Source organism: Manihot esculenta, chromosome 5 (assembly GCF_001659605.2).
Source record: "Manihot esculenta cultivar AM560-2 chromosome 5, M.esculenta_v8, whole genome shotgun sequence".
NCBI classification, from domain to species: Eukaryota; Viridiplantae; Streptophyta; class Magnoliopsida; order Malpighiales; family Euphorbiaceae; genus Manihot; species Manihot esculenta.
In genome coordinates this window covers 4,818,348-4,845,069 of record NC_035165.2, presented here as the reverse complement: position 1 = coordinate 4,845,069, position 26,722 = coordinate 4,818,348, and the positions used below count along the sequence as shown (strand labels likewise).

Sequence of the window (26,722 nt, the reverse complement as noted above, 5' to 3'; positions counted from 1 at the left end):
TGTGCTCACTTGGTCCTCCCATTTGCAACCAACCTTCATCTTCTTCTTGTTTCAATTTCACTTTGATTCGCTGTTGTAACAATAAGAAACAGGCAAATAACCATGACATCTCTTCCGTGTGTAATAAAATCACAATTTTTAAGGATTAAAGGTTGTTGTATTCCTTTGAATAGGCAGCAATAGGAAATTAAGCTTAAATTCTTAAATGAGGGTTTGTTTGCTCTTAAATTAATAAACGAAATAAATTCAATTTAACGTTGTGTATATGTAAAACACGTGTGATTAAAGGATTAGAGGACTCGATACATTGGGTTTGCATAAAAAAATGAGCCTATCTCAGTGGGAGTTGCTTCAGACAAAGAAACCATGCAGAACGCTGTATGTACTGATATATTGGATCGCGCCAGGCCATTGTTTCAAATCCAACCAATTGTTTTTGCAAGCAGGGATGCCTGGCACGAAAGGATCTGAATTTGGAGTCTCAAGATTTGAGTGTCTTGTTTGAGATGGTATTCTAACACTAGGAGGAGACAGAAAGAAGAACAGGAAAAGTCCATGATAATACGTGTGCAAGACATGAGTTGACAGATGATTTGGCACAAGATGGAGCAGAGGGACCCTCTTCATGTCTTCAGGATAAAACCTGACTTGATTCTTGTTGGCTAATAGCTGGCGCTTATTATTATCATTATTGTTTTTGTTGATATCTATTTAGAGAGCAGTAGGAGAATCAAATCCTAATTAGCAGTGAATTTTCAGACATATCTAGTTAATTCCTCTAGCGTGCAATAGGCCAATCAGAGCTTCCTTGATCTTAGTTAACAATGATAATTAACGATCAATTTGAATTTCTCTTGTTGGAGATACAAGCATGTATTCTTACGAGCAAAGCAGATAATTAATAATGGGCTCTCGTTCGTTTCTGGGCCGCTGCCTGGTGTTGTGATGGTCCCTCGAACGCAGAGTGAGAGTCCTGCTGACCAAAATTTAAGAACCAACCGAACTCCATAGAGTCAACGAAAGCATTTAAAACTTCTGATGGGGAAAATGTCAAAATTCAATTCCATTCAGTTGTTGGATACATTTGTCTGTCAAAAACAGCATTTACTCTAATATTAATGCGTCACAGGAAATTACCAGTTATCTTCAACTGGTACTGGTTATTGATTAAGAGCAAAGAGTTATTGTTGGCACTGTATTTAACAGCTCCATTCAAAGGTCTTGTAGTCCAATAAAAATGGAAAGATACGAAAAAGTGACCTCACTAAAATAGCAAGTCAAGAGCCAATGGCTCAGTGACTGGCAGGTGGATTTTAGCTCAAGAATTTCAAGTACAAGTTCCTAGTTTTTCTTAATCAACCCACATTGTAGAACACAGTCTGAAAGCCAACCTGAATTATAAAGAAATGCTGAAGATGCATTATCAGGTACCTTGTAAACATCACGCTTTGGGATTAAAAATCAGGTGGATATCATGATACATCTCAGCTGCCATATCCATGAGTAAATCATTCCGAACGCGCAATACAAAGAAACAAGCAATAGAGGTACAAAGGGAAGCTTATCGCCAAGGAGGTATGGATGCAAAAACTGACCCCATATTTCAATGCCCAAAAGGCCGAACAGGTAACACTTCCCAATCCACCCAATAAGGATCCTTTCTTTTTCAACAGTGGCATCTAAAGCTCCCAGTGAACTCGATCGTTTCTCTCTCTTGGCTGATACAGCCATTTTAGCTGCTGGATCCTTGGTTGTTTGCGCAGAAAAGCTGTGCCACATTAGAATTGAATGTAATAGCAATAACAGCACTTTGATAGGATATTCCTGAACCTCGTATAGAAGTGGAAACAATGAGTAGCATGACACTGCACATAAAGCATCATATTCAGCAACAGTTAATAAAACTGATTATGAGAAAATACATAAAGTTAACGTTTAACACAAATCATGAACTCATAGGAAACGAAAATCAGGGATTGAATAAATAATGTCTAGCAGGAAAAATGTGATGTTCATGAAAAATACTTAAACAACGTGAACCAATGCAGAGAGAGTGATACTTGGGGTGGGGCGAGTTCTTCTCAAACAATACACTAATTACATGAGAAAATCACATGCTTGTTCAGAAAATCTATTGATGCCCGAGAAGAAAATGAAGGGGACACTGAATCATATACAAATCTTAGCACCACAAAAATCTGGCTGGTAAAAATCCAATATTCATCCTAGAAACTCCCTATCATCTTTTAACAAATAGAACTTTCGCATGAATGATCATACCTATGGCTAGCAAGAAGTAATGCCTTGCATCTTCCAAACTGTGCACTGCAACAAGAGCCAAAGGGATGACAAAGTGGAGCGATGCTTTTTCATGAACATGCCACCCAAATAAAAAGCCACATGTATAAGCATAAGCGATCCATCTGGCAACCAACTGCGGCTGGGGATTCTTCCAAGCCTTGAAGAGGCAAGGAAATAAGGCAAGCAAGACCATGATGAAGGTTGCAATGGGGGTTATCTGCCAGTTAATTAATTTAGAGATATAACGTTGTCTTTCCAATGCTTTGAGAGTCAAATTAGAAAATAGTCAATTTCAGCTACTAATTCCATAAATGAATCCCATGTTCAATAATGACAATTTCAGTAACTATGTTTCCAAAGGCATGGCTCAGATTATCAATGTTTTTAACATTCGAGCATCTCTCTCATCACTAGGTCATGTTATTCAAAATCAATTAAGACCATAATGCATGCACGAGTAGGACTTATACTGATATGTGAATGACCAAAGAAGAAGAAATAACATGTTGAATATATTATTTATCAATTGCTTTAGCACATATATGGCATCAGTCCGATAAGAGGTACTACTTGGATCAATCTCTTTCAAACGCCAATCAAGTTTTTAGTGTAAAATTACCTTAGGCAATACAGCAAAAGATGGTGAATCCCCCACCAAACCACCAGTAAATGAAGCTGCTGGCGCTTGGATGTCCAATCCAAGTTTTTTGAGAAAGATAGATAGCCCTTTATCTAATGTAATATAAAACACCCAAAAGTTTGGGGCCCAGTATGCATGGCAAAGTCCCCTGCCAAAGGGAAACATACGGCTGATAACTTGTTGTATCTGCAAAGCACAAATTATATAATGAATGCACCATGCAAAAGAATTACAAGAGACATCAATGACTTAACCATTGTCAAATTATATCTGCAAGAACATTAGATGTGTATCCACAGAAAATGAATCATGTATAGAATTCAGGAAGCCATGCTACGCCTAAAACAACATTTGAGTGTGTGTGTGCGCACATGCACACAAGGAAGAGAGAGAGAGCATTGCCCGAAAAAAAAAAATTTCTTGAATATGTCTAATATATATTAGGTCTGCCACACCTTTGTTTTTCACAGAATATGCAGATTGTCATAAATTTATGGACTGGAGATCAGCACAATCAGTTCGTCTCTTCTTTAAAACACATAGAACTATTCATAGGTGTGAGCATCTGCTCCATGAAAACAGATAATATAGCTTAACATATGCCTATATGGTATATACACAAAGTGCCATATTAAATGAGAGATGCATCATACAAGTGGCCTGCTTAGCAAAACCTCTGCATTGTATTAGCCCAAAACACTAGAGGGATATTCCCAAATCCATGCTTGTGACAAATTGCTCAACACAATTACATGGTTGGAACCTAAAGAGACTGGTAACAACTCAATATGTTTTAAATGTTTGAGGAAAATAACCAGAAGAATCATTAACTAGCGCAATATCAAAAAAGTCGCACAGTCCAATGGAAAAGTATAAAACAAGTACAACTATCCAATAAACATTCTAAAAATAGTTCAAGTACATAAATTTCCTGCAGTGTCATCAAGGTTATACTGAAACTAGGCAAAATTACAGGCAGCTAGATGAAACTATGATACCATGATTCTAGTATATAGTGTTAGAAGTCCCCATAATGAAACCAATATTTGCAAAAAAATTTTGTTCATTTGAGATAAACATTTGCAAAAAGTTAAAATCAAAGAAGGGAAAGAAATAAATAAACCAGAAAAATAAAACGGCATATGTGGTTAGTTGCAAAAGATTGCAGAACATGGGAACTAAATTTCACATTGACTTGAAATTTTTACAAGTTAAAAAAAATAGTAGACAGGAATTACCTGTCCATGATACAAAAATGGACCATATGCAGCGGCAAAAACCACCATGACGACAACACCCATAGACGTAAGCCGCCCAAAACCCCTTAAAAAACCTTTCCAACAATAATGTCTCAACAAGTACACAAAATAAACTGGTGCAGCTACAGCAAACAAGTGTTTAAAACATAATAAAACTGCAAAAAAGAAGCCACCCATCAAATCTCTCCCTTCTTGCAAGTAGGAAATGGACAACATCAATAGCCCTAGCAAAAACCCATTGTACTGGAAATGCATAGAGTCCACCATAATAAGGCCTGGGGACCAAACCACCAATACCCACATTAAAGTTCTTTTTCTAGACTCCAAATTCTTAGTCAATCTATAAACCCCATATAAGAGACACAAATCTGAGACAATCACGCTGATCCTTTGGAAATAAACTACAGTGTTTGATTTATAATTGAGGCCTCTGTGGATGTCAACTATTTGAGGGTCAATCAAATGGGCAAAGAAGGAGAGAATGTATTCATAATAGGCAAAGAATGGAGGGTAATCAAGAGTCCATGGGCTAGTCTCATCAAAGTACCACTGAGTCAGAGGGAGAGAGTGGGTTAAAGCCAGCCAATGTCGGTGGACCTCAAAGTCTGTGCTGTGGTATGATGGGACCAATAGGAGCTTTATGCATGCTGCTATGCCAAAGAACCAAAAAAGCAGCTGTGAGTTGGTGGATGTCTCATGCATTTGGAATTTTTGGCCTTCCATGGTGGAAGCTGATTAGCTGAGATGGAAAATGTGGATAGCGAGAATCCAATAACTAGGCTAAGAATCTATATGTGAATCCAATAATTGCTTGTCAATGCTATCAGCGTCAAACCAATGTATTGATAAAATTAGTAAAATGGGAGGCAGAGGAGTAGGAAACTTTTCACTTCGTTCAAAAATGCCTTCTCAGTCTGCAAAAAGAAGCGATACTAAATGAGCAAGAAAGATGAAATTACATAAACAACACATTGTTTTGTTACAGAGAAAGCAAAATAACACAAATTAAACATAATATATTGATTTGCATTCAAAGTCCTTCTGATAAAAATAATAAACATCTGGATTCTGGAAGGAGATGACCCATTTCCTTATTATTATTAGTAACTTTTCTTTTTTTTGGAGAATAACATAGCTAAGGTTGAAATCGCCTATATACATGTGAATGATATGGTCACACAATCAGGGTAAGCAAACCAAGCACAGAGCTCAAAGTCTCAGACAAACACTACATTTGAAAAGATACAGTAGAGAGAGATCTGCACAACTAACTTACACAAGGATGGAATTGATGGCAGATAACAAAAGAGCATTCAGTCGGCAATAATACCGAAATATAAAATAAAATATAAAGAACAAAGAGTTATTTTGCAGATGTGGCGGCTTCTCTTGTAAGGAAATTAGAAAATCTAAATAACCAGTCTTTAAACGAAATAGCCCGAGAAAGAGATGAGGAAGATGGGAATAAATGGAAAATCAAGGGCAAGCGACGTCTACTAAGCATACAAAAGGGAAATTGAAACTGGAAAAGAGAAATTTGATGATTGATTTTAGTAATTGAGAGGAGGAGAGTTGAGTAGAGCTTACATTTGAAAAAGGCAGTGGACTGATGGTACGGTGGTCATAGGCGCTGCTGCTTTTCGATCCCATTTGCCACTCATGTTTTCCTCGCTACTTACCTCCTCAGTTGCTTCTATATGAGCAACGAGTCGTTTCATTTAGATGGCGAGGTAAGAGCGACACTGGTGTTCTGTTGGGAATCAAAACGCACCGATTTAACTAAAAATAAAATCATCATAATTATTTTATATAAATTTAAATTAGTTAATTCAACTAAATTCAATTTAAAAGTTTTTTTAAAATAAAAATGCCACTCAAATTAATTAAAATCGGAAGTAAATTTAAAAAGATTTCTGCCGAAGCCACCCTATGGCCTATTGTTTGTAAGGAGCTGGCTTCGTATTTGGACAGTGACATTAACACGGCCGAAAAATTGCGCAATATTCTCTCTTCTAAAAGAAAGAAAGTCATTCTTTTCTTTTTTAAGTTGTCAATATTTTTGTGCAAGGATGAGTATTATTACGTGTAAATCAAAAAAATTAATTAAATTGATTAAATTTAAAAATATATATTAGTTTTTACAAAATATGGATTGGATTAATTTAAAATATTTAATAAATTAATTAATTCAATTTGATTTAATTTATTGAATTACACTATATCAAGCTAAAGGTTAAAAAGTTTAACAACTACTAGTTTAGTTTTGTAGTTACTATTTTCTCACAAGTGTTTTGAGTTTCAGGTTCCACGCTCCTAAGTACAACTGACCCTATTTTTCTTTTTATTTTGAAAAATCTAACTGTCCATCTCACACAATTAATCTAAGCCATTCAAGATAAAGTATATATTTATACTTTCAAAACCCTTAGCGAACATTGGCCGTGTCACCCAGCTTGGCCATGGCGTCACAGCAACAGTGCCCGTCGCAGCAACATCGCACGTCACAATAGCCTCACTTGTCGCAACGTCGCATCACAATGGCAGTTTCGCACACCACACGCCACAGTAACTTGCACAACAGCAGCCTCACTTGCTGCATCATCAAAGCATCTTAGCATGACAAACAATGGCAGGATCGGAGCACCACAGCCACCCCCTTTCTTTTTTCATTATTTTTTATTTTATTTTATTTTCTGTTAACCTTATCTTGCTTGAGTAATTGTGATCATGTGTTAATGTATTTTGTATATGAATTTGGTAAGGGAAATTTGTTTATACAGTCTCGTGCGAATGTTTGTTTGAACTTTATGGTGAATTTGGCTTTGAATTGAGGTTTGAGTGTTGGAGGAGAAAATTTTATATTGGAAAAATCGAATCAATTTATTTTAATTTTTAATTTTTTTTTTTTTTGGTTAATTTACCCAGACAAAATATGGTGTTACAAATGCTATTACATAATTTCCCGTCCACAGAAAAGGCCTCTATACAAAATGAAATTGGCATCATATTCAGTACAAATGGCATCACCATACACCAAATTGGGTGGTTGATCAATCCATCCGATCAGCTCGAAAACAAATAACGAATCCATTAGATGATCTCAGTAAAGTGCGACTCAATCTACAAATGGAAAATCTTCTAGGGTACTTTGGCTCTCTGCATGATCATATATCTTCTTCTACTTGCTCCCTCTACATGATCACCAAGTTTTGCCAAATGGGCCATCCTCCTTTTCCAAGACTCGGCGGCCACCAGTTGATCTTGCTTCTTACTCGAGTCAATCGACTCAGTTTCTGAGGATTCAAAACTTTCCTTTGAAATGCTTGCTTCTTCATCTGAATTCTGGATTATTTGCTTCAAAGACTCTACCACTTGACTCATCTTTGGTCGATCCTTAGCACTCTTCAGCAAACAGCTGTCTGCTAACCTGGCAATTTTTCGAGCTGCAGCTATAGAATACTGGTTTTCAAGTCGTGTGTCAATTATCAACGCAAATTTTTTACTATCAGCGGGGAACTGCTTTACCCACTCCAGCAACCTCTGTTCTGCTCTCGGGCGTTTTCTTTCCATTGAACGCCTGCCAGTAATGATCTCGTATAGTACAACCCCAAAGCTCCATACATCACTTTTAGCCGTGAGATGCCCCGTCTCTATGTAATCAGGAGCGGCATATCCATATGTCCCCATCACCTGATCATAAAAAAACAAGTTCCCATTGCCATTAATGTCAAGCAATTGTTCATGGACATCCATAAAATTGCATCACTAAGAAGGCCTCTCCAGTGTTATCAAAATGTATTCTTTTTTAATTACAGTGGGAGCCCAATCAACTAAGGAAAATGGGTTTTGCTCGACTCGGAGAGTAGTCTGCATTATTGCAGGCTATTAATGCTTAATTTAGGGGGGGGGGGGGGGGGGGAACTTACTGCTGTTGAGACGTGCGTTCGTCCAGCCACTGGTCCCTCCCTAGCAAGCCCAAAGTCTGACAGCTTTGGATTAAAATTCTCATCCAATAAAACATTGGAAGATTTAAAATCTCGATAGATGACCTACACAAGTAATCAGATTTACCAACAGATGCATAATCTACAGATGAAGCAAAAGTAGGTCTCAACGGCAACGCAATATCACACACCAAAAGATGATATGTAGAAGATAACCTGAATTTCCAAGCCCTCGTGTAAGTAAGCCAATCCTTGAGCTGCTCCAAGTATTATTTGTAATCTTCTTTTCCAAGGAAGAACAGGGTATGCCCTGTTAAAAAGATGATCTTCTAAGCTTTTGTTTGGCATAAACTCATATACAAGTAGTCTCTGCATTCCTCTTTCTCCGTCGGCAGCACAATATCCTATGAGTTTGACAAGATTTGGATGCTCTACCACACCCAGAAATTGAACTTCTGCAACCCATTGTTTATGACCCTAATATGAAAAGGAGGAACAGTTTACAAACAAATATCTTTGAGCAAATCCTAAATTAATTTACTCTAACATGTTTAGAACTCAAACCTGCAAACCATCTTTGTTAAGCTTCTTAATTGCGACCACAATTGGGTCACCATTCCCATCAGCAGGCTTGATTGAGCCTTTATAGACACTCCCAAATCCACCTTCCCCAATCTTTAGTAGTCTCTCGAAATCATGGGTTGCATGCCTGAGCTCTGAAAAGGAGAAAACTCGCAGGTTATGAGCCTTCTCCTCATATAATTGTGGTATACCACGCGGTGAAGTTTCCGAGCATGAATAATCCGATTTTGCTATTGTGCGTGTCCCTGACCCTGAATAATCCGATTTTGATCGCTCTTTCAACTCTGGTGCTGATCTTTGTTGCCTGCTTCTGGATTTGTCCTTGAAGTAGTTAAAACACTTCATTTTTCAATAATTGTGATGGCTGCAAGCTTCTCCAGAATGCCAAATAGTATAGAGATCAAAAGAGGGGAACTAAATTAAAAACAAAAAAGGAAACAAAGTGAAATTAAGTTAGGCAAGCGTTGAATATTGTTATCGTCAAAGAAGAAGGCTGAATAGATACAGAAATAGGGCAAGACAAATTAGCAATTTGATTGAGGAAAATTTTCTCTCTTTCTTTTCTAAATTTTAGCAAGAAGCAACAGGAAACCCAGATGAATATTTGACAAATAAAGGATGAGACGAAGCAACCCCAGATGGGAAACAGGAGAATGAACTAGACTGGTCCGCATAACAAGTTATTATATTATATTTTATAATCTAGAATATCCAAAAGAGCTGGTGGGGGTTGACTTGCATCGATTTACTTGAAATGGAGACTTGGGTAACAATTTATGCATTAAAATACTCAAGTCAGAAGTTTAAACCAAAAAAAAACAAAGCAGAAGGATTTTTATTTTTTATTCATTTAATTTTAATTGAAGTCAATAAAATTTTTTTACCCTGTTGGCAACTCATTGCAAGAGAAAACAGAGCAGTGCCTAACACATAATAAATTCAATGAAAAAGAATAGTTCAACCAACTTAAGTTTTTAGATGCAAATGCACACAAGGGTTTCATTTAAAAATCAGCAACTATTTCGAATGTTTATTACTTAAAAGCGTTGAATCCAACATATAAATTTTAATAATTTGTTCAAATTTTTACTAACACCATCTTTCATATCAGTTAGGTTCCAAAACTCTTGAGCCTTTGAAACAGTGAAGCGATTAAATAGCAAAGTAATGTAAATCAGTTGTTGAGCTAATATTATATTGAATAAAAGATAGATTGTTCAAAATAAATAAATAAATAAAAGAATAAAATGATCAAGTAGGTACAACTTTGGCTTTTTGGCTAAGTCAATTATCAAGACAAGGTGTCCAAATCTTTGACAGTTGCAATATAATCTTGTTTATTTCTTCCTTGGAAAGAATTGAGCATGATAAGATTTAAGTATCTATTTTCTTTGTCAGCATCATTCATCAAAGAGGAACAGAGATTTTTTTTTTCATATGATAATTTATTTGCAAGCTGATGCAATCTCTTCAATACTTGCAATTTTATATAACATTGATAAGCAATCTGGGACAGGTCTAGCTTCAGTGATGGTATTTTTTTCAACTGTCTATCCGTGCTTGGTTGATTTATACATGTGGTTTCTCAATAGTCAATTCATCCTTTTGAGAGATCCCCCCAGAAGTCTATTCTCCTGTCTTTCCTGCCAAAATAGGGAGGATTCCTATCAAGAGAGTCCATGTTGAACAAAATTTGTGAGCCAACTCAGCTCTGACAAGTCAATGCAAGCATTTCAACTTTAGTTGTTGGATAAAATTGGCTGTCAGGAAGATTACTATACCTTTTACATTTGACATTTCTATTAAAACAGCTGATAAAAAAAAAAAATATCTCCTTAAATATATCTCTTTTGAACATATTAGTAAAAAAAAATAAAAATTGATTTAATTCTAAAATATTGGAAGATGACTTTGACTTCCCTGTTAAACAAAGAGACGAGACGTTGTAGCATACTTTCTTAGTCCATCAAGTTCTATTGACGAAATTATATCAAAATGTGAAGCTATAAAAAATTGTCTTAAGGATTTCAGAAAAAGTAAAAAAAAAAAAAGATTTATTCTCGGATGCCTGTAAACATCACTTAAACGATTGAAAAATAGGTGGATATCATGAGACGTCTCACCCGCCATATCCTTGAGTAAATAACTTACAAGGCGTAATATATAGAATAGAAACCACTAAAAGGGATCCAAAGGGAAGCTTATCACTAAGGTGGTAAGAATTGGGAAGTGTTACCTATTCTTTCTTTTGGCTGTTAAATCACTTCCCAAGCCACCAAGTAAGTATTTCAAAATTTCTTTCTTCACTCAACAGTTCCACATGAAGTTCCCAGTGAACTTGATTGTTCACCTCTCTTCACTGATAGTCACTCTAGCTGCTGCATCCTTCTTAGTGATTTGTGCAGAAAAACTGTGCCATGCCATATAAGAATGGAGTGCAATAGCAACATCAACACTTAGAATGTTCCTGAACCTCATATATAAGTGGAAACAATGAGTATCATGTCTCCGCATATAAAGTATCATATTCAATGCCTGTTTACAGAACTGATGATGAGAACAAAAAAAATTCTTCAATAAGAAATTAGGTCCATGCTGGACTTCTTAATTCCTTTCCGAGTTGGCTGTGCATTGACATGAAACACTTCCAATGAACCTTTAGCAAAAATTTTGAACTGAAAGGGTAACAAAAATCTGGGATTTGACTAAATAATGTTTGGCAGGAAAAGGTAATGTTCATGAAAAAAAAAAAACGTGAAATAACATGCACCGTTGGTAGCAACTAGCAATGTGATGTTTGAGGGGTTGAGGGTGAGTTCTCATCTCAAACAAAATGCTTATTGGTCATTGCATGAGAAAGATCATAATTTTTCAGAAAATTTATTGATGGCAAGAAAAAAAAGAAAGGACCATACAGAGGCATAGCTAGTAAAAATTATATAGTCATCCCAAAAACTCCCTGTTATCTTTTAACGGATGTGACTTTGGCTAGAACTAACATACCTATAGCAGACAAGAAGTAATGAACAATAGCCAAGAGATGGCAACATGGTGTGATGCTTTTTCATAGACATGCCTGATACCACCCATACAAAAAGGCACATGTATAAGCATAAGGAATCCATGTAGCAACCGACTGCAGTTGGGGATTCTTTGAAGCCTTAAAAAAGCAAGGAGATACAACAAGTAAGACAATGCTAAATATTGTCATGGGGTGATCTGCCATTTGATAAGATTTACAAATGTAACATATATGTCTTTCCCATGTTTTGGTAGTCAAATTATTAACAAATTAAACATTGTTAGGGTCAATTTCAGCTACTAATTCCTTAAATAAATCCTATCAGTTCAATAATCAATCGCTTTCAATAGAACTAACTTTCTAATAGGCATGGCTCAGACAATAAAAGATGTTAAAATACAAGATCCCTCTGACTACCAAGTCATATTGTTCAAAATCAAGCAAGAGCTTATAGCATTTAGCAGCTGAACTAGAGAGGAGAGAAGAACCAAATTGGAGAAACATACTATTTATCAATTGCTTTAATAGATATATGGAATCAAGCTGATTAGAGGTACTATTGGTATCGATCTCTTTTACACCTTAATCAAGTTTATAGTGCTTGGAGGGTAGTTAATGCTAGTTGACTCTCAACTTTGTAGATTGTTACACTTCAGCCCCTCATCTTCAATTTGTTACCACAAAATTCTTCGTTTCTTTTAAAAAAATGTTACAAAAATCCCTTACGATATTTTCCATTCATTTCTATAGTAGGACTAATATATAGCAGTGCCATGATGCAAGAGTAAGAAATTTAAGAAATCAAAAGTGGCCATAAGATATTCATAATATTTTATGCGACATTTTTTATGTTTAATTTCTTATTTCTATACTATGGCACTGCCACATATCAGTTCTATCAAACAAATAAATGGAAATGATCTAATTGGTTTTTATATAATATTTTTAAAGATGAATGACTTTTATGAATGCTTTTAAAGATGATGGATTTTGCCGTAGTAAAATTAAAGATTACCAAATGCTTGGATGTTTAGTCCAAGTTCTCTGCTTGGAAGAAGAGAAGTTTCAATTGGAAGAGTGGGCATAAGAGGTCTTGTCTCAATAACACCGTGCTAAGTAAGAGATGGGAAGCACTCATTATGATGAATAGTTACATAGCAAAATAGCTAGCCTGCCCTTTATCTAATTTAACATAAAATCCAAAAGTTTGTGGCCCTGGCAAAATCTGTTGCAAGAGAGAAACATGCAATGGTTAACTTCTTGTATTTACAAGGTACAAAATTAACCATTTCTTGTATTTACAAGGTACAAATTTATAAGTAATGCTCTATGCAAAAGTAAAAAAAAAAAAGATGCTAATGATTAAGTTTTTAGTCATCAAATTAAATCTGCAAGAACACTATATTTGTATCTGCAAAGCATAGATAGAGTTTTTTATTTTTGCATCTGCAGAATATGAATTACGTATAGGAATTGGGAAATTAGGAAGCTATGCTACATCTGCAATAACATTTGAATGTGTGTGTGTCATAGAGGGAGAGAGAGAGCACATTGTCACAAAAAAAGGAAATGACTTGAATATATCAGATATAAAGATTAGGTCTACCACACATTTGTTTTCACAAAATATGCAAATCGTAGATTTACACAAGCAGTTAGCTTAGAAGCTCTTCTTAGTAACACATGGAACTACTCATGGGTGCGTGTATGTGCGCCATGGAAACAGATTTTGTAGCCTAACATATTGTTAAATTTGGGTCAGACCTAACTCACCCAAAAGCTAGTTCAAAGAGGAGATTGCCTATTGCCCATATAAGGAACATATTACCTCTTTCCACAACCGATGTGGAATTCAACACATATACATGTTAAACTCCATCTTAAATGAGATTTGTCAAACACCTGATTAGCAAATCCTCTGCTTTATATTGGCCCAATACACTATGGGATTTTGACTAGGTTATATTCCTAATTTTATGCAATTGACAGATTGCTCAATGTAGTATATGCTGATGCCGGGCAACTGAAAAGGCTGGTAAGAACTCGATGTAGTTCAAATATTAGGAAAAGAACCATAAAACACATTAACAAATGTGATTAAAAAAAAAACAAAATACCCTGTCCAATTAGAAATCTAAAAATAGTATAAATATATGAAAAATTCCAAAAATAGTACATGTATATGATATATGCTAGAACTGAAAAAATCTACAGATTGCTAAATAGAAAATGACAAGCATGATCTTACTATACAGTGTTAAAACTCCAATATTATACTGGCATTTGCAGGAACCTAAAATCATAACTAGGAAAATAAATAGAAAAAAAAAATACAGTTATGTGATTAGTTGAACATATTAGTATGACATGTTAATTAAATGCCAAAATGATTTTTTGCTAATTGGAATAAGAGGAGACATAAATTATCTGCCCATGACACAAAAATGAACCATATGCAGCAGAACCACCATGACAACAACCCCCAAGTAAGCAGCTCACTACCCCCTAACAAACATTTCCAGCAATAATGCAGCAACAAGTAAACAAAACAAACTGGTGTAGCCATTGCAAACAAGTACTTAAAAACATAATAAAACTGCAAAGAAGCCACCTACCAAATCCCTCCCTTCTTGCAATTAGGAAATGCACATCGTCAACGGCCTTAACAAAAACCCATTTGTACTGAAAACTATAAGCCCTGACCACCAAGCCACCACTAACCACATTAAAGTTCTCGTGTAAACTCCAATTTCTTAATCAATCTATAAACCCCACATAAACAACAAATCTGAGACGATCACAGTGATCCTTTGGAGTAAACTACTGTGTTTGATCTACAATTGAAGCCTTTGCGGATGTCAACCACTGGGATTGGGGGGTGAACCAAATGGGAAAAGAAGAAGAAAATATCTTCTTAATAGGCAAACAGTGGAGGGTAAACAAGTCCATGGACTCGTATCATCAAAGTACCATCAAGAGGGGGGATAGTGAGTCAGATAAAAGCAAGCCAATACTGGTGGAGCTCAATAGGAGCTTTATGCATGCTGCTATGCCAAAGAACCTTAAAAGATGCTGTGAGATGGTGGTTCCCTCGTGCACTTGGAGTTTTTGGCCTTCCATGGTTAGAGCTGATTAGCTAGAAAAGAAGAAGAAGGAGAAGAAGAATGAGAGAGTAGAGCTTATATTTGACAAAGATAGTGCAATGACGGTATGATGGAAAATCGGGGGTTCTCGCTGACACTCGATTATGGCGGTGGCGGAGTCGCTGCTGATTTTTATCCCATTTTCCACTCCAATCTTTTACCTCTTTCCTGCTATATCTGTGAGATGCAATGCCTGCATGATTATATCACACTTGAACGACGAGTCGTTTATATACCTACTTTTAGGATGAAAATTATGGCTTAATTGAAGCACTACTATGGATAATTTACAAAACCTCCTCGAGTGCATCTGTCCACTAGCAATTTTCAAGCTCTCATATTTTTTAATATTTCAAAATGATTGTCCCTTTTGTATTTTAAAATATTTCCCAAAACATTTTTTATATTTTTTTATATTTAAACATTTATAAAATTTAATTGATAAAAAATATTTTTTATAAAAAAAATCATTTAAAAAATAATTTGAAAGTATTTTTTATATATAAATTTATTAATAAATTTTATTTTTAAAATTAAAAATTAAAAAATAAAAAATAAATTATCTCATTAAAAATATTTTTTATATAAGATATTTTTTGTAAAAAAAAAATTCTAAATACAAATTTATTTTCATAAATAAATAGTGGATTAGAAATGTATATATTTTTTATTTTTTTCATAATAGCCCCATAAAAAATTTGTCCATATGTATAACTAATATTGCTTAACTTTTCTATACAATGGAGTAAAAAATTTAAGCAAATTTGAATAAAATCTTAAGGATTTTTTTTCTATTTCTATTTGTATGGTTGATCGAATGAGATATTTATTATTTAGTCTTTAAATATTATCATTATTAATAAATTAATTTTTATATTTTTAAAAATTTTTTAAAATATTTTTATTTTTATTTTCATCAATAAAATAATTATTCTATCTATTTTTATTATTAAAGTAAAAAATTAAAATATTCTTTTTTTCTCTTTATTAATAGAAATATAAAATAATAATATTTTAATAAATTTTTAAAAAAGAAATTTTAATATATTTTAAAAAATATAGGAACTAATTTGTTAATAATAATAATATTTATAAACTAAATAAAAAATTTTATTTAGAATAAATTTAAATTTAAAAATATTTATCCTCATTTTTTATATATTTTTAATAAAAATAATTGTAAAAAAATTATTTAAAAAAAATATATATATATTTCAATAAATTTTTTAAAAATATAATAATCGACTTATTAATACTAATAATATTCGGACTAAATAGTAAATTTTTTTTTATGATAAATAATTATTTATATATATATACACACGAAAGGTAATTATTTATATATATATATATACAGAGACGAAGGTAAAGGATAAAATCAATATTTTCTCTTTGTTTAGTGTTTGTATTCTTTTAGGAATTTTTCGATTCTTCTTAATTTTTTCCATGTTTTGATTGGACTAATTAATATTTTTTTAAAATTAAAATTAAAATTAATAATTATTTATATTTATAATTAATTATAACTTCTGGTATTCTAAACATATTAATTATATCATTGAATATGAAATGTTCATTATGCAATTTTTTGTTTAGTGATTTTTAATATTAAAAATTATTAATTTAAAATCTCAAAATAACATGACATATTATTATATTATTATTTATAAAACAACGAATTATTATTTTATTTATGACCATAAAATAACGTATAGTAAGTAATCTATTTTTCTAATTTTTTTAGTTTTCCCTCTATTTTTTATTTTATTGTATAATTTGGGATTTCTTAAGTTTAAAAAGTTGTTATTGATTTATTAATTTGTTAATTATAATTTTGAAAATCTAAATTCATTAATTGCATCCCTCTCTAAGTTCATTACTTGCATTTTTATTTAAGTTCATTAATACTTATCTTAATTATAAGTAAATAGAATAATGTCAATGAAGAAGTAAAATTAATTTAATTTCTTCATAAAGAAATTTAATTTTGTAGTATTTATTAATGAAATTAAATGAATTCTCTAAAATTTAATTTAAATTCCATTTTTTTTCCTAGTTTTCAAAATTGTGAGTCTTATTGAGATTTTGTAAGAAAAATGTTGATGATAAATTATTTATTATTAATAATTATAGTTTTTAAAATCCAAGTTCATTAATTGCATATATATTTAAATTGGCATCTAATTTTATTTATGATTTTATTGGTTTGAAAAAAATGCAGTCTCAAATAAATGAATTTATGTTATATTTTTTAATAAGAGATTAAGAGTAAGAGACTCGAATCTAGACTTTTCAGTTGAGTAATATATTTTTATTTATTAAATTAAATTAGAATATATTATATTATTATTATTATTATTATTAAATTTTTATTTTTTAATTAATAATAACCACAATATTTTTGATATCAAATTTAAAGTCAGAATCTTTAAAAGAGGAGTAGATCCAAAATCTATTAAACAGGCAGATCATCAATGCGTCATTCAATACGTGATTAAAGTCTGACTGATTGAGAGTATGAATTCGCCAGAGAATAGTCTAACTTATTTGATATGACAGGAGTAAAAAGCATGCCAACTATATCACAGCCCTATCAGTATGCGTACCGAAAGTGAATTAATTGACCATTTGACGAGAATGGACAAGCAATACATCTATATATACGAATCTACATGACTAATACATGTGACACTATAATAGAATAGCGGTTATATATTACTAAAAAATAAGAAAAAAACAAATAAAAGAAAAATACATATGATCCTTCCAACCAAAATTTAGACAAATACTCAAAATTTCTATTTTTTTTGGATCTCATAATATTATTTAATTATTTTAGTCAACCAGTTTGATCAGAGTTTCATGTAAAAATTAATATAATTATCAAAATTTAAAATGTACGAAAAAAAATGAAATGAGTAATAAAAATCTTAGGACTTACGTTATTCGTGGTGGATCCAATTAATAGAAAAAGAGGGATCATTTTTGTTTGGTATAAAAAAGGAACAGATTGGCGTTTTATTTATTTATTTATTTATTTTTAAATACTTCATATGTATATATCATTTGTAAATTTAACTACTGATTCCTGTTTTGATAAAATTAAAAATTAAAAATAAAGTGATGATTTGGCTAATTCTCTTTCCATATTCAATATAAAAAGGATAGATTAAATTATTTTAATTTTACCGTACTGAATTTTTTATATTAAGTTGAAAAACTTTGTTTCTTATACATGTATTTTTGTATTATTCAATTACAAGTTAATATTAGTTGGCAATATATTGATTTCAGATAAAAATAATAATAATTTTGCTGTCACTATTTTGTAAGATAAAATTTTCTATATATCTGCACCATTCAATATAATATTGATATTTAATTTAAAATCAAAATAATATATTATTTAAAATATAATAATATTTTTATATTAACATAAAATTTTATTTTTTATTAATTAAATTTAATAAATCAACTTATACAATCGAATATATATAATAAATTTGTATTCTTTAATATTTATTAAAAAATCTCATTTATTTATTAGAGTTTATTAACGTTATAAATAATATTTATAAAAACTCTTAATTGTAATTTATTAAAATTTACTATTTAATCTTTAAGTATTAACATTATTAACAAGTCAGTCTCTCAATTTTAAAATATCTATTAAAATATTCTTATTTTTTTTCTCCGTCAATAAAATAATCATTATATATTTATAGTAAAACATCAAATTATCCCCCTCCTCCTTCCTTCCTTCCTTCCATCTATTTTTACTATTAAAATTATAGTAAAAGACTAAATTACCCCCTCCTCCTTCTTCTTCTCTTTTTTCTTATTTTCCTCATTTTTCTTCTTCTTCTTATTCTTTAAAGAAAAGTAGGAGAATTGACTATTTCGTTGATAAAAAAAAAGATTAGGACTTTTTAATATATTTGAGAAAAGATAAAAATATTTTAATAGATTTTTGAAAATGCAGGTATTGACTTATTAATAATGCAATATCCAGTGACTAAATAAGAGGTTTTATTTGAGGATAAAATTATATTTTAAAATTTTTCTCTTTTATTTTTCATCTAATTTTAACGGAAAAAATGATGAAATGACTATTTTATTGACGGAGAGAAAAAAATAAAGACGTTTTAATAGGTTTCTGAAAATGGAGGGGCTAATTTATCAATAATGGCAATACTCAAGGACTGAATAGTAAATCTCCATATTAATAATGATGTTTATATTTATTTTATTTTATTTTATTTTATATAATATAGTACGTAATAAAAATTATGTTAAACGAAACATACATTACTTATATAATTCATGTTGCAGAAATTAGATTGATGGTTTGACTGAAATGGAGTTACGTTGTGATTAGTTAGAACTGCAAAGAAGAGAATGTGAGGTGGGCACTCCGATGCTCAAATCAGTAAGAGGAAGAGAAGGACGAGTATAATATTTAGATTTCAAGAGTTGTGGTGAGAGAGAATAGTGTACTTTTGCCTCTCTAATTCTTCTCCTTTTATATTGTAAGAAGTTGGGAATAAATATAGCATCTCCCGATAATCCGGCAATGATGTGGCTGGCTGCGTGATAAGGGATATCGCCAGCTAATAGGTTGGTAACCTCATGATTACCGGCGTAATAGGGACACGTTGGATTGTGTCTGATAAAAGTAATTTTGTGTCAAGGCTCGCCCTGTCGAAGGAAGGACGAATCTTGATAGTGAGTTGAGTGTTAACGTGTTCGGGTCTTTTTTTCCTTGAGTGGGACCGCGTTTCCCACTTGTCTGATCCTTACCACATGGACCTGTCTTGTGATGACAACTTATGACTTATTTTGGGCGATTATTATGTAGCATTGGAGGTCCTCCTGCTGAGCTTCAATTCTTTAGGTTCGAAGGTGATAGTCTGTCTTTTCGGTTTAGGACACGTAGTGTTTTGGTTGGTCTTCACTATTGGCGTCGTTTTGCCGATGTTTGTCTTATTTTTGTGTGTCATATTCAACGCTTTGCCAGCTATACCACTATATAAGAACCTTCCTTTCTCTTATTTTGTTCACAACTGTCATCTATGGAAGAGATGAATAGGAGTACTTCCTTTTCTATTCATGAGGATAACCAGATTTATATGAAGGATATCATCATGGTATTTGAAAAGCAGCTGAAGGCACATCGCTTTACTTAGTATATCGCTTGAAGGCTGCCATAAGTTTGACTATAAGGTCTTTTTCGTGCTACGACCCCTAGGGAGGAGCTAGTTTGTGCAAGATTAATTTTGAGAGTCAGGCCAGAAAAACGGCTGGAGAGATAGTCCATTTCATGCGGTTTCTCATGGACAAGTGACATCTTCCCAAAGAGTGAGGTCGAGAGGTAGAAGACATTTCAGCCGAGTCTTTACTAATAGATTTTTAGAACATTTTGATATGATAGGGATAGATGAAGTCCACCTTATCCCCTTGCGATCTTTCATAATAAAAATTCATATTTTGTATATCTACTCTTGTGTGTTTATTTGTTTTCCTTGTTGCTACCAATGATTTAAATACTTAGCCAATGGACTATCTCTCAACCAAATTATGAATATAGTGACCACCATTTTTTACTTAAAAAAAGGCTAAAACATATTTACTGTTTAGGGCTCAACACTCGGTTTAATAGATATAAAATAATTTATAAAATAAGACTAATACCTAGACCTGTAGACTTTGACTTGGCAGACTCCCACCTTTCCATCACAAAATGCTTTTGAGGAATAATAAGGGACTTTTACCCGGTCAATCTTTCTTGATTATTGGTCATGAGACTCACCTTACTGATATTAATCTTTAAGTGACATCTTTTTCTTATGGTATACCAGCATTATGACTGTCTGGCGTAGATGACTTGATTGATGGATTCAATACTCGGATATGTAGTATGGCTGAATCTGTCTTAGGACCTAGTTTGGCGGAACCACCTTGTAGTCTTGTTTAATAGGATCAATGCCCGAATGGTCTGGCGGAACCCGCCTTATGGTCTTGTTTAATGGGACCAATGCTCGAATGGTCTGGTAGAACCCGTCTTGTGACATCTTCTTATCTCTTTTTTGAATAAGGCAATTCCATCGTTCCTTGTCACTGAAGAACACAATACGAGAAAAAAAAAACCTCGTTAACTTTTTATTGATAAAACCATGAATAGGGAATGACTCGACCATCTAATTTGGACAGCTTATTTGACCCTAGGTGAATAACCTTTGAGACCCTAAATGGTCCTTTCTAATTCTCTTCCAACTTACTAGACTCGACACTGCCACCCGTTATATATATTATTTTGAGGACTAGATCCCCCATATTAAAAACACATAGCCTGACCTTACTATTGAACATTCTGAACATCTTGTTTCTATAAATTACCACTCTGATTGTGGTCTTTTCTCACAGGAATTTGCTTGATCAAAATTGAATTACATTTCTTCGGGGTTCCCTGAAATCTCAGAGTGTTGTGTCCTGAAACTGCTTATTTAGATTTCCACGGAATGACTGCCTTTGCCCCATATACAAGAACAAAGGGTGTTTCTCATGTAACTGTCCTGGGGGTAGTTCTGTATGTCTATAGTATGTGGAATAACTCTCTGGATTAGTTACCCTTAGCTTAGTCAAGTCTTTTTTTTAGCCCCTGTAGGATGGTCCTGTTTATCACTTCGGTCATACCATTGGTTTGGGGATGATAGGCTGAGCTGAATCTGAAGTCAATTTTCCATTTCTTGAAGAGGTCTTTAAACCTGGAGCTTGCAAACTGAGTTTCATTATCGGTGATCACTATCTTTGGTATTTTGAATCGAATGAATATGCTTTTACTGACGAAGAAAATCATTTATTAGGTGGGGATGGATTGCACTGCCTTTGTAATACCCGGCTAGACCCCGACATCGAAATTTCTATTTTCCGGTGGAATCTCGGATGTCGAAAACCTCTAGAAGGGAAAAATCATGTTTTTATAAATGTTTTTGTTATACCCGGCTACTCACTGGGCTATAGAGCTCATCCCACTCCCTTAACCCCAGTCTTGCAGGTCCAGTGTGCAGGGGAAATCCAGAAGAGTTCAGGAAGAGAGAAGAGTTTTGTAATAATATAGTCAAGCACAACTCTAACTTTATACACAGCATTAATATTACATGCCCACACTAGTTTATTACAAAGCTCTTTACTCTTTCTGTACCCTGTTGAACTTCCCCTGTACACATTTTTACATGTTTTTAAGGTTTTAAGTAAGAAAGAATTGAGTTTTGAAAGAAGAAGGACAAAGGAGAAAAATCCAGGTTCGGCCACCGAACTTGGTAGAGTTGCGGAGGCACTTTTGGCTTCCGAAGGTGGTCTGGCCAGCCACTTATAAAAGGCCCCATGTCCGAAAATGGGCGAGTTTTCTCTTTCTATTTTCGGGCAAGGTGAGTCTCTGCCACCCTTTGATGATTTTGTGTTTTCTCCTCAAATCCTACAAGTTTTTAACAAGTTTTAGCTTGGTTTTGAAGTTTTAAGCAAAGATCGAAGTTTGGAAGCTTGGAGACCTCCGGAACCCGTTTTCCCCAAATCTCTAAGTTGGGTCACGTCTTCTCTCGATCTTCAAGAGGTAAGCATCGATCCTCGCCTCCTTCGATGTCTTAAGTAAGTTTTATGAAGATTTATGGGGTAGAAATGCATGTATAGGTTAGTTGTAAAAATGTTAGTTTAAGGATAAATGTATGCTAAAATGAGTTGCTATGTTGATGTTTGTTGGGGTTTAGGTTAGTTTTATGCCCCTATATGCTTGAGAATGTATTTATGTATGTTGTAGAATAGCTTAATGCATGTTTGGAAGGCTAGGGAGGCTTAATCGTGCATAAGGGCTGAGTTCTGCCATTTCTGGAAGAACTCAGGTCCGGCAGCCGAAGGCACTTTCGGCCGCCGAACCTGCCTGTGGTGGCACTTTTGGCCGCCTAAGCTTGCCCCCGAAAGTTTGGACTTTCGGCTCTGGAGGGCAGTTTCGGCCGCCGAAGGTGCCGCCAAAGGTACATGGCTTTCAGCTCTGGAGGGACTTTCGGCCGCCGAACCTGCCGCCAAGAGTGCCCTGTTCAGCCTTCCTTTGCATGTTTTCTTTGAATGTTTTGTGATGTTTTAGGGGGATTTTTGGGGAGTTGTTTAGAGTTATGTCAGTGTATGTTTGGTCTGTAATACCCGGCTAGATTCCGGCATCGGAATCCCTACCTTCCGACGGAATCTCCGTTGGAATCTAGAATTCTGAAGATGCCAGAGGCTTCTAGAGGGGTAAAATGTGTTTTCTAAAAGGTTTTTACTGATTTTATGGTTTTAAATGAAAAAGAATTGAGTTTTAAAAAGAAAAGACCAAGGAGGCGTTTGCCAGGTTCGGCCGCCGAAAGTGAAGTTCGGCCGCCGAACATGGAAAGGCTTCGGGAGCGCCTTTGGCCTCCGAAAGTCTTGTTTGAACGAGCCAAGGTTCGGCCGCCGAAAGTCAAGTTCGGCCGCCGAACATGCATGAGTTTAGGGGGCACGTTAGGCTGCCGAAGGTCTCTGACCAGGCCACCTATAAAGGGCCCTCAGATCGGAAATGGGCGAGTTTTCTCCCCATTCTCGAGCTCAGGTGAGTTTTTGTCCTCCCTTGGCCGTTTTTATGTTTTTCTTAATCTCCTTCATGTTTTCATGAGCTCCATGGTTGTCTTGAAGAGTTTTGAAGCTTGAAAGGGAGTTTTGGGAGCTTGGAGGCTTTTGGAGCTTGGATTCTCCACACCTCCGAGTTAGGGATCGCACAACCCTCGATCTTCAAGAGGTAAGTGTGGATCTTTGTTTTCCTTTATGTTTTAATGAAGTTTTAAGAGGTTTTGATGGTTGAGTATGGGTAGATATGCATGTTGGGATTTATATGGGTTTTATGCCCAATGTATGTTATGTGATGCTCATGTATGATGATATGTTGTTAGTTTATGCTCCTTTATGCATGTGAGAGTGAGTATGCATGATGGGGAGAGAGTATGTGAGGATTTGGGTTGTTTTGATGGTTTTGGCCTATGTGGGTCATAAACTATCTAGGTATGTTTTGATGTTGTTTTTGGAGTTTAATCAAGCTATTAAGCTCCTTTGTGCATGGTTAAGGGTTTATGCATGATTTGGTAAGGTTGGGTGCTTGTTTTGGGGTGTTTGGAAGGTTTGGGAGGCTTGAATGCATGAGAAGCTGAGTTCTGCCCTTCTGGGAAGAACTCAGGTTCGGCCGCCGAAGGTGGTTTCGGCCGTCGAACCTGCCTTTGGATGCATGGATTGGCCGCCTAACCTTGCCCCCGAAAGCTGAGTTTTGGCTTGAAAGCAGACTTTCGGCCGCCGAAGGAAGGATTCGGCCGCCGAAAGTGCCTGACTTTCGTCTCTGGAGTGGGACTTTCGGCCGCCGAAGGTGCCGCAGAAAGTGCCCGAGTTTCGTCTCTGGAGGGAGGGTTCGGCCGCCGAAGGTGCCGCCGAAAGTGCCCTGTCCAGCCTTTTCATGGTTGTTTTCTATGCATGTTTAAGTGATGTTTTAGAGGGTTTTTGGGGAGTTGTTTATGAGTTGTTTAGAGTGTGTTTGGCACCTCATTCGAGTCCACCTGTGTAGGATCGGACCCGAGGGACCGAGGAGGCCATCAGAGTTAGCTGTTGCGGAGTTAGTCCAGTGTCTGCCAGAGGTGAGTAGAACTAACTCAATCTTTATTTTATGAAATCAAATGCCTAAAGTATGCTCATGCATCATGTTTATATAGGTTGATTGCACCAGTTACACGAATATGAAGCATTGCATTATTTACTGTTGATGGAGATTGGACCAAGGATGACCCCACTAGCCCTAGAAATATTATGAGACCTGGCCGGGCCAGGCATACGAAGGTTGTGAGACCCGACCGGGCCGGGCATACTGAGACTGGAAGGGATGTTTTGGGGTTAGGTCCAATCCGTGATATGATTTGTTTGTGCTGTGACGCATTCCATGAAAGCATGTAATTAATGAACTGTTTTCTTTGTTTCTACTCACTGGGCTTTTTAGCTCACCCCTCTCCTCTAACCCCAGTGTTGCAGGTTTGAGGTTGATCGGGAAGTCTCAAGAGTAAAGGTTTTGCTTATGTAATAGTATTAGATTAGTACTTTTAGTGTGGACATGTATTATACTTTGATATAATGTTTTGTAAGAGGATGTAATATAAAGTTAAGTGAAGTTATGTTTATGGATTAGTACTGTGCTTGGCCCTAAGACTTGGTTAGTCCCTTTTTAGTACATGATGTATGTATGGTTTATTGTTGAGTTGAGTTGAACTAAACTTGCGGCATGTGTTGTGTACCACGCTATGGTAATGGATGAGGACCCTAGTGGAGGTCTTGTGTTGTGGTTTGATGCATGCACAGGTTAGGTTTGGTTCTTTGGATGTGACTCCGGCTTGATGTATGTTATGTTGACCCAGCTAGAGTTTTGATGAGGGCTCTAGTAGGGGATCCTTTTATGTTTTCAGTTATGTCGCATACAGGTCAGGTTCGGTTTGTACATCAGATGTTGAGTTTTTATGTTAAAGTTTTGATCATGTATGGGATTTGACCAGGTGATAGGAGGTATGTTTGGCTTGCTACGGGTCCCGGCGGCCTTAAGCCGATCTGGATCCTAGCGCCGGTGGCGGTTCGGGCCGTTACGGTAGGGTATCAGTTTCCGGGCTGTTTCATGGTCCCTCATTTGAGTCCACCTGTGCAGGTTCGGACCCGAGGAACCGAGGACCCCAGTAGTGAGATAGCTGCTTTTCAGTCAGTTCAGAGTCAGCCAGAGGTGAGTAGAACTAACTAATCTCTTATTTCAAGAAATTAAATGTTTTAAGCCTGATTCATGCATCATGAGATATATTAGGTTGATTGCATTAGAACTCATGAATATGACGCATTGCATTATTCATTGTGGGTGTGGATGGATAACAGGACGACTCACTAGCCCTCTAGATCTTCATTGTATATAACAGAAGTCCTGAGGAGCCCCACCGAAGGCCGGGCACAGAGCTTATTGTATGTAACAGAAGTCCTGAGGAGCTCCTTCGAGGGCCGGGTACAGAGTAGAGGGAATTTTGGGTCAGTCCATCCGTGATGTGAATTAATTGTGTTGTGATGCATTCCATGAAAGCATGTTTTATATTAATGTTTTATTGTTCTTTTCACTGGGCTTTTTTAGCTCACCCCCTCCCTTAACCCCCAGGCTTGCAGGTTCAGGATAGACCAGGGAGTCTTCGAGGCTAAAGGTTGTTTATGTAATAGTTTAGTGTGGACATGATTCGTGAAATGTTATAAAGTGTAATGTGATGTAAAGATATGAGTATTAGTGTAATACCCGGCTAGATTCCGGCATCTGAATCCCTACCTTCCGGCGGAATCACCGTTGGAATCGGGAGTTCTGAAGATGCCAGAGGCTTCTAGAGGGGTAAAATGTGTTTTCTAAAAATATTTTCAAATGATTTTAAGGGTTTTAATTGAAAGAAAATTGAGTTTTGAAGAGAAAAGGACAAGGAGGAAGAACCCAGGTTCGGCCGCCGAAGGTGATGTTCGGCCGCCGAACATGAGATGGTTTCGGATGGACTTTTGGCTTCCGAAAGTTTAGTTGGGCAGAAACCAGGTTCGGCTGCCGAACCTCAAGTTCGGCCGCCGAACATGGGGGACTTTAGGGTGCTGGTTTGGCCGCCGAATGTGGCTCAGCCGGTCGCCTATAAAAGGCTCTCAGACCGAAAATGGGCGAGTTTCTCCCCATTCTCGTGCCAGGTGTGTTCATGTCCTCCCTTGGTCGATTTCACGTTTTCCTTCAATCTTCTATG

At 35.2% G+C, this 26,722-nt stretch overlaps 3 protein-coding genes across 3 annotated transcripts; all 3 read right to left on the bottom strand.

Moving 5' to 3' along the window:
• Positions 1–1,246: 1,246 nt before the first annotated feature.
• LOC110615676 (probable dolichyl pyrophosphate Glc1Man9GlcNAc2 alpha-1,3-glucosyltransferase) lies at positions 1,247–5,946 on the bottom strand. Its single transcript, XM_021757678.2, has 5 exons — positions 5,788–5,946; positions 4,180–5,114; positions 2,921–3,127; positions 2,281–2,518; positions 1,247–1,865 (listed from the first exon to the last, which is right to left on the bottom strand). The coding sequence occupies exons 2-5, from the start codon at positions 4,921–4,923 to the stop codon at positions 1,462–1,464; spliced, it is 1,593 nt and encodes a 530-aa protein (XP_021613370.1). The 5' UTR covers positions 4,924–5,114; positions 5,788–5,946; the 3' UTR covers positions 1,247–1,461.
• Positions 5,947–7,130: 1,184 nt separating this feature from the next.
• On the bottom strand, positions 7,131–9,408 carry LOC110615630 (probable serine/threonine-protein kinase PBL19). The gene is made up of 4 exons (XM_021757614.2): positions 8,709–9,408; positions 8,361–8,621; positions 8,127–8,249; positions 7,131–7,890 (listed from the first exon to the last, which is right to left on the bottom strand). The coding sequence occupies exons 1-4, from the start codon at positions 9,069–9,071 to the stop codon at positions 7,339–7,341; spliced, it is 1,299 nt and encodes a 432-aa protein (XP_021613306.1). The 5' UTR covers positions 9,072–9,408; the 3' UTR covers positions 7,131–7,338.
• Positions 9,409–10,756: 1,348 nt separating this feature from the next.
• LOC110615631 lies at positions 10,757–15,192 on the bottom strand. The gene is made up of 3 exons (XM_043957103.1): positions 12,764–15,192; positions 11,730–11,886; positions 10,757–11,193 (listed from the first exon to the last, which is right to left on the bottom strand). Exons 1-3 carry the CDS (start codon positions 12,831–12,833, stop codon positions 11,073–11,075), a joined length of 348 nt encoding a protein of 115 aa, XP_043813038.1. The 5' UTR covers positions 12,834–15,192; the 3' UTR covers positions 10,757–11,072.
• Positions 15,193–26,722: the final 11,530 nt, after the last annotated feature.